This window comes from Frankliniella occidentalis, unplaced genomic scaffold (genome assembly GCF_000697945.3).
Source record: "Frankliniella occidentalis isolate FOCC.00 unplaced genomic scaffold, Focc_3.1 Scaffold40, whole genome shotgun sequence".
Classification (NCBI taxonomy): Eukaryota; Metazoa; Arthropoda; class Insecta; order Thysanoptera; family Thripidae; genus Frankliniella; species Frankliniella occidentalis.
The window spans coordinates 1,394,813-1,403,097 of NW_026267170.1; the positions used below are offsets into that span (position 1 = coordinate 1,394,813).

The window sequence follows — 8,285 nt, forward strand, 5'->3', positions numbered from 1 at the left end:
CCGGGGAGAGAGAACGATGAGATGAGACGAGCGAAGTTGATAAAACTGCGTGGCAGTCGATGAGAACGGAAAGCGTATGAGCCTTCAGACACGGCGTGCTGACCAATTCGACGGACAGCGGAGCCTGGTGGCCCCCTCGCAAAAAACGTCCAAAACGCCTGTGTACTAGGCTACTGTGCACTACAGGAGTGTAGTGCGGGCAGGCTAAGTGACGTCACCACAGGCGCAAATACCTGTTTTTCAAACTTTTTCTTGTGAACGCGTAACCGCTACCCCGCAGACATTACTGATTCTGAAAGGTCTCAATGTGTCCTCGGTTTTCATGCAATAAAAAGTTAGGGCTACGTCAGCACTATTTTCTGTAACTGGCGAGTGACGTCGGGTGCACGTTTAGGCCCCTGGACACGCCCCGTGTGTTCGGAGCTCGGATCCTTCACATCTGATACAAAGTAGGGCCCATAGGTTTACACTTTCAGCCCGAGTCGTTCGCCCCGGTCCGGTCTCTTGTAGGTCAGAACTACCATTTAGGCTCCGTACCTCGAAAAACGTTTTTGGGGTGGGATGGGCTAGTGTAGGTAGCCATCGCAACAAGGACTAAGCTTCACAAACTTTTAGAAACGGAGAAATTACTCAAACTTAACTACTTACCTCCTTTGTAACCTCGGTTGCACCGCATAAACAAGGACGAAACCCAATGCCCCCTCCCCACCCACACCCCTCCAACCACTGTCTGCCCACATTTCGTGTCGTGGGTTGGCATCACTGACCCCTATAGTACATATAATGCCCTGTAGGGCAGTCAGCTGGGTGGTACGCATTGCATGGTCACAGTTCTGAAACTGGAGAGCCAGGTTATTGTTTTCCGTTCACAATCCCATGTTCTTTTCAAATTAAATTATACACAGAGGAACAGCAACGCGGCACCGGTGACGGTAAAGCTAGCTAAGTGTACCTTCGATGGACGCACTGGCGCAGCAAATGTAGAAACGTGCACTCCGATTGGTTGTGTTTTTCAAATTTAAGAACTTTGCACACTCAGCAGACGTCTAGGCAGTTATTGATTACCATCAAGGCATTAGTATCCAGTCCCCTCACTTCTTTTTTCACACTCTATTATTTTTTGTGTGCAGTGGCCGGCGCGTCCCCCCCCCCCCTTCTCCAATATCTCTCTCTCTCTCTCTCTCTCTCTCTCTCTCTCTCTCTCTCTCTCTCTCTCTCTCTCTCTCTCTCGCGCGCGCGCGCGCGCGCATATGAATACATCCCCTCCTACAATCGCACCTGCTGCGTGTATCGAGGTCCCTCGCCTCGCCAAACAATAACAACACGCAGTTCGTCCCCAGACGACCCCTTGAGGCCCACCCGGCCACCGCCCCGCCCGCACAACAGGTCCTGCTGTCTGCTGGTTTCTCAGGAAGACTAATAAACCAAAGCCTTGCCAAAAAGTTCGGCGCGTTGCGTTCGCTGACCTCTGCACTGCACCCCCCCCCCCTTCATCTCACCCATTTGTTCCTTCCTCCCCTCCGACACATCACTGGCGATAGGTTTCCGTCGCGGTGGGCCAAGCAGACAGCTGGGATCAGGTTGACTGGTGACAGATTTGGCGCCTTTGTTCGGCCACTGATCCCGATTCTAATCCTACGCCCTGCTCACCCCACCCCGTAAAGGCCTCTCAAAGCAGGAGGGATCACCTGTCGGCATGTTTATTTTTTATTTTGGGTGTACATGGGACGCAGCCGCGCTGGTTCCCGGGCGGTCGCATCTTGACCGACAGGTGCCGAAAAGCAGGTCGCGGTGATCGAAAGAGAAGAGCGAGTAGGGGGCCGAGATGCAAGGTATTGGCGCGAGTTCTACTTCCACCCAGTCAAAAGCATCGAACATCATCATCGTCGAGGAGTACAGATGTTTATAATGCACGGCTGTACGAGCATATCGAGCGAAATTGAGAAATAAACCCTGATGTTGAACCCCTAATTACATATGCACTAAAACGTAGTGTGACGCGACCCACTTCCACTTGCTCTATAGTCGACATCCATCTCTTACTACCTCACACCAACCCCCAACCCTCGCGGTCCTGAAGTCAGTTGTTTTGGTTTCAGAAGAATACACCTCGCCCCGCTGCGTCCCCGATCCCACCACGACACGCCCCTTCCCCTCCTCCCTCGGCTGCACCCCCTCCCCCTCCTTCACCAGGCCAGGCCTCGAAAACAGCTATAGCCCCCGCTCGGCCCCGCGGCCCGCGGCCCTGCCCGCGGCCAGGATAGACTGTGCGGCGCGAGGGCCCCCCGACCCCTCCCTCCAGTCGAGGGGGCCCCTCCTCTCTCCCTCCCGGGGAGGGGTGCGGCAGGGGATGGGGAGCAGAGGTGAGGTGGGGGTGAGGAGGAAGGGGAGGCGTCGAGACGGCCGGACGTCGACATCGGCTAGACAGCGGCGCCGGGCCGGCAACAACAAGCAGCCGAGGGCAGAAAAAGGAGCCGGTGGTGGGGGGGCGGCAGTAGTCGTGTTGTGAGCCCCGGCAGGACCCCCACGCACCAGCACCAAGCACCAGCAACCCCCGCAGCACAGCGAGCTTCAGGTGCCATCGGCAGCCAGCGGCGGCCAGCGGACCAGCAGTCTTCTCCGGACCACACCACAAGAAGGGCTGAAAGCTGAGAGCTTTTAGCACAGCGCTTCAGGACTAGACCGAGACCCCAACACACCAACCGTAGCCATGGTGAGTAGGGTGGAACGCCTTAGGTGCGGCGGAAGAGTTACCTAGTGAGGTAAAAGTTGCCGGTGATTTGTTGGTATAACCCCCATTTAAGTTCAAGTAGTCTGGCATGCCTGTGGTGACCAGTAAGACAGTGTTTTCTATTTGCTACAATTCTGTGAAAAATCATGATACTGATTTACAGAGGAGAGGGGTGAACTGCGTGCTCTGGTAATTTAAATGTGACAATGTTAACCAGTTAACTGCAAGACATAGAAATCGCACAGGTGTTGGTAGTGTTGGCATCGGACACCTGCTGTCTCACGTTAGTACCTTGGTGTCAGGACACGTGTATGGTCTCTCACTTTTAACTTCGGATGCCCGGATCTTTAACTGTTTTCTATCACACGATAGTTTACAAATTGTAAATATGAGCCGGTTATGAATAAGCAAGTGAATAAGTGACTTCTTATTTTGCGGCGGAGTTACCATCTTAACTTTCAACGTAGGTGTATTAATGAAGTACTCTGGTGAGTGACAGGCCTAGCACCTGTGATGTGCAGACCCGATTCCACCGGCTACTTAGAGAGATTTAACCGTTTGTGTGGTTGACTTTGCCTCATTCTAGAAGGGCGCCACCTGCCGTATCATCTTACAGCTTGGTGTATGACTTGTTAAGTGGCTTATTCCAAACTTTACGGGAAGGGAGATCTGTTCACCCTTGAGTTGCTCTTTGCTTTGACAAGCCACCTGCGGCAACGCTAAAGCCGCAAATATGCGCCAATCTCGCTCCCTTCCCCCTCTCCCACAATCCTGCTTCACCTTCCTCTTCGTCAAACAATAACGATTTATCATGAATAAATTTCCCGCTAACCTAGCTGCTTAGCTATCTCCCGCCAGTCGCTCACTTTCCCGCGCTTCACTCTCATCCTGTTACCGATTTCCGCTGCCAAAACGTTAGAAAAAACGTTATAGAATGAATAAAATCCTAAAAATTAGAACTAACTTTTATTGGCCAGAACTAAACGTTTTGCAACGGCGAAAAAGTGGGGAGCACGAGACAGGTGTCCAGTGCCGGCAGCCAAAAAATTTTCTTACTGCGAGCGATTTTCAGGCGCAACTATCGCGCTTTTAGAATAAAAGAACGCAATCAAAAGCGCGATAGTAGCGCCTAAAGGGCGCTCGGTTTGTACGGGCACGTTGTCGAACAATGCGTAGTCGTTCTGATATTCTGATTTTTAAGTAAAACCGATATGTGGGACGTCAGAATTTGATAGTGGTAAGATACCGAAATAACGCTCGGTAACCATGCACTTTTGCACTTGGAATATTGCTTTTAATTAATTTCGTCTGGTCTGCACTGGTCTGCACGCGTAGTTTTGTACGTCTACTCGTCTATCCCATCTTCCTCTATCTTCTGATTTATTTTCGCTCTCGTTCTAATTACCGACACTGACCCCAGACAACGTGGATTGTGCTTTTGTTTTTATTGTTGTTCCCCTCCTTGCACGCATGCACTGGCCTCCTGCCAGCCCGCCTGCAGCGGTAGACCTCTGGCCGATGGTCTTTGATGATACCAGGAGTGCGGCGGCACTCCGCTGGCCATGTGTCAACTCTAGCGCTCCCCTTGCCAACTCTGTGAGGCGAGGTGGCGGAAAAGCACCCGTGGTCCGAGATTTTGAGATGGGGGGGGGGGGGAGAAAAAATATAAGTATATATCGCGAGAGGGGACATACTTTATGGATGATCCCTAATGCACTTGGGCAATTGCAGTCAACGCTTTATATGCGACAGTCACAGATTAGATCTCGCAACGAATTATAAGCTACTGTTCCCAATTTTCTTGTCTGTCTCCCAGGTAGCTAACACGTCAGCTCGTATACCTAATGTTAAGCTGGAAACCACTCTTAGTTCCTTACAAACAGCGATGTTCGTATTACGAGGAATTTGTTTGTAACTTACAAAGGATCTAAAGCAGCCATATTACGAACGATTTTTCTTCATACTACGAACACCTCCCATTCGCAATACACCCAGAAAAATAGTTTCTTGATTCAAGTGCAAGCTGACACAAGATGAAATTCACCATTGAAACAAGGCAATTTTGTCTTTGAAATAAGATTTTTCTCGAATTTGAAAGTGTCAGCTTGATTCAAGAGTAAATTTGATCTTGTGTGAACGTGCACTTGAAACAAGTTAAAATTTACATGCAACAAGAAAGGATTTTTCTGGGTGTACGAAAAGCCTCGTTTGTTATACAAACCAGGCTCCTCGTAATACAAACAATTTGTTTGTAATACAAATGCCCCAAATCATTTGTACGTTACGAAGAGCAGTTGTTCGTAAGGAACTTACAGTGACTATTTTTTTTTCGTGCAGTCTAATACTGTGGATCCTGTGTATTATTTTCACTTTGTGTTCTGGATCGTGTTATATAATACTATTCTCGGCTCCCTCCGCTTCCAACCCACATCTGAGGACGGCACACAAAGAGCTCGGCTGGGGCTGCAAAGCTTTCGACCCGGCCGGCCGTACAGGACAGCCCCCGAACCCCGGCCAGCAGCACCACTAGTCAATATACTGAACGGCAAATTGAATCCTGCTCGTATGAGAACCCCCTCCTCTCCTCTCCCCTCTTCGTGCTATGCTGTGCGAGTGCTTCCTGTGGTTCTTTGTCATGGAAAAAAAAAAACAAGTATCACAACCTTTTTTCTTCTTTATGTTCCAGGATGATCTTCCCCCAGAACAGATCGCCGGTGAGTACAACTTCATAAGGCGAAAAGCCTTGATGCCGCAGCTAAAATCGTTGCTAAATTTTGAGAACTTTTTGCTGTCGCAGCAAATATTACGCCGCTGAGATTAAATTTGACACTGCAAAGTAATTTTGCAGCGTCTGCTAAAGAATCGTCCAGAAAATATGTCCGTCTTTTTTTAAAGATTGTATGATCTCAGCATCTCAGCGCCTGCGATACTCCGGGTAGGCCGCCCCGCAATACACGCATGCACTGCAGGCATGTTGTTGTCTACCCACCAGGCGCTATGTTGGAGACCGGACGTACTTTCTGGATGATCCCTCAGCGAAAGTGGTGCAAAAGAGCAATATTTTTTTCTCATCTATTGCAAGGTAATCTAGTCATTTAGCGACGAGTCCAGCTGCGACAACAAGGCACTTCTCTCCGTGTTGCCTGCAAGCAAAGCAACAACAAGTGATCGTTCGTCGCCTGCATTTAGTCGCCGGATGGGTCTTTCTGCTTGACAGGGCTCCGTAATTTGTCATAATACGAACCGTTACTAACATAACGTAACAATACATATGCTCAACAAAAAGTTTAGTTGTTCATCTTCAACAATGCTCCAACTTGTTCAGGGATTACATATACTGACAGTTGGACAAGTCGAATGTATATAGATGGTGCAAGTTGTAACTGTAATGCCTTAACTAACGTTACAGCCCCTATAATGACGCGTTGCTGAGTCCCGCTGCTTGGCTAAACCCTTCGAATGAGTCGTTTGAGGCCCTGTGCCCTCTGCCCCAAGATGCAGTGCGAATAGATCGCCTTCCCACTCGAGCCCCCGGGACGATCTTTGCGTTCGGTTTCTTTCCCACTGCCGGGTGTCGTGTGGCGTGGCCTGATCCTGATAGGGCCCCGTGGGTCCTAGACGTTGGCCCGCGCCGACCGCTCTCCAGCTAGGGAGCACGCCACGCTGGTCGCAGACGCGCACCACCGCCTTCAACCCAGATCGGATGCGGCGCATGTTCACTCTCCACGCTTGCAACTTAAAGAAAACTATCGCTGAGTCGGCTTTTAGGCAGCTTCAAACATTTCCAGTAGATAAAGTGAGCAACTAACGGTAGCGGCGGGTGTCGGTCGGCTATGCAGACATTTTCCGTTTCCGTTATTCAAATTATCTAGATATGCCGGTCGGATGGTTGGGCCGGCCGCCACGCCACGACGCCACGCCAAAAAGCTAAATCAAGTATCGCTTGATCGCCGCAGTTGTTGGAATGGTTATAATTCAGACAGTAAAACATGAAGAAAAGTGAGTTGCTTTTGTTTGCCCCAGTATTTCAAAAAAATCGGTCTGGTCTGGCAGCCGACCCTAGCAGGCTAAAATGAAAGGACTTCACTCTCGCAGCTTACATGTAATATTACATTCGCTGACAACGGAACCAAAAAATAAAATTCTAGGTTTCTAGCAAGACCTTAACACAATAAACATTTTTGTATTTCTTGTGCGTAAACATGCATAATTTTATGCGCAACAACTAATATGCATAATTATGTACACGTAATACTTAACTATGCACGCTTTTGTCGACGCATTTGTACATTAATTAAGCATGCAAGTGTGCATATCTCATGGCTCCGTAAATTTCTGCATGTACAGTTTATGCACAACCAAACGCGTACGGGTTTTAGTGTGAAGTGTACCGGCCCGACGGAGTGGGTATGGCCATGGCCCGGCGCATTGAGACCCGCCATAAATCTGGTGAGCAACGAGAGCCCCGCACTCTTGGGGCTGCGGGCGCCGGGGACGCCGGGGGCGTGGCCGCGGCGGGCGGGGGCCCGGGGCCCCATCGGGGCGCGGGTGACGTCACGGCTCGCGGGGGGCTCGCTAACGCCTCGCTATATTAAGACTCCTCGATCGGGCCGGCCCGCGTTGCGACTTCGGTCTCACCCCGCGTGGCGCCGCGCAGCCCAGCCCAGATCACGCCCCTCAACGTCTTGACTGACTGAGGGGCAGCGCGGGGCGCTTGGGCGCTGCTGCGCGGCGCGCCTGGCCGCTAGGCAGACGCAAAAGGCACATTTTTGAAAGTGAAAATTGCGCAGCCGCTTGCTTGGTCTTATTCGAGACAGTCCTCCAAGACTAGACCGGAAGGAAAGGTCCTCTTTCCTAGGGCCCCTCTGCCAGAGGAGTGTCTGTTGCCTACAGTCAGCAGGCGGATTGACCTATAGATCAGGGTAGTCGTCCCCGAAAAGAAGGGACTAGGTTCGGGCGCTGACTAATTACAGGATATTCACTGGTAATCGTGTCAATGAACGTATGTCCAAAATAAATCAACTTTTTTATTTCAAGGTATTTTGACACGAAAACTATATATTCTGAAAACAGACCGAAATTCAATCGACTCGATTTTTTTTTTTTGACATACGTTCGTTGGCACGATTACCAGTGATTTAACAATGATGTTGTTCTGGCGTTGTCTGGTTCACAGCACAGGTCAACGCTTAGGGGTCGCGCCACTCGATTTTTCGAACGCCCCTGGCAGTTTCTTAGATCGCACCGACAGGCGTAAATGTAAGATTCTAATGATTGGTCCGTCCCGACTCGGCCGAGGGCCTCATTCACAAAACCTTCTGGCCAACACACAGACACGTACGTGAGCGGGGGCACGGCCTTTGGCCACGGACCGGCACGGTGGTAGCGTGGACAGCACCCGCCGCAGGCCACCAGCCTCACGACCTACATCGGCCTGTATTTTTAGGAAACCACACCAACCGATTTCATTAATCCCTCCTGTCTCCTGTCTTCATTCGACTTGGTCCTTCTCACCCCTCCCCCTTTTCTTTTCGCCCAAATCACTCATTCTCTC

General features: G+C 50.5%; 1 protein-coding gene across 2 annotated transcripts in view; it reads left to right on the forward strand.

The window, feature by feature from the left end:
- Positions 1–2,474: 2,474 nt before the first annotated feature.
- LOC113215128 (troponin C) overlaps positions 2,475–8,285 on the forward strand; it is a 12,441-nt gene continuing 6,630 nt past the window's right edge. The window contains exons 1-2 of one of the 2 annotated variants that reach the window (XM_026434703.2): positions 2,475–2,713; positions 5,418–5,445. In XM_026434703.2, the coding sequence (XP_026290488.1) occupies positions 2,711–2,713; positions 5,418–5,445 (31 nt within the window). In that variant the 5' untranslated portion in view covers positions 2,475–2,710. The remainder of the gene's footprint in view (positions 2,714–5,417; positions 5,446–8,285) is intronic. The other variant, XM_026434705.2, reaches the window with a different exon arrangement.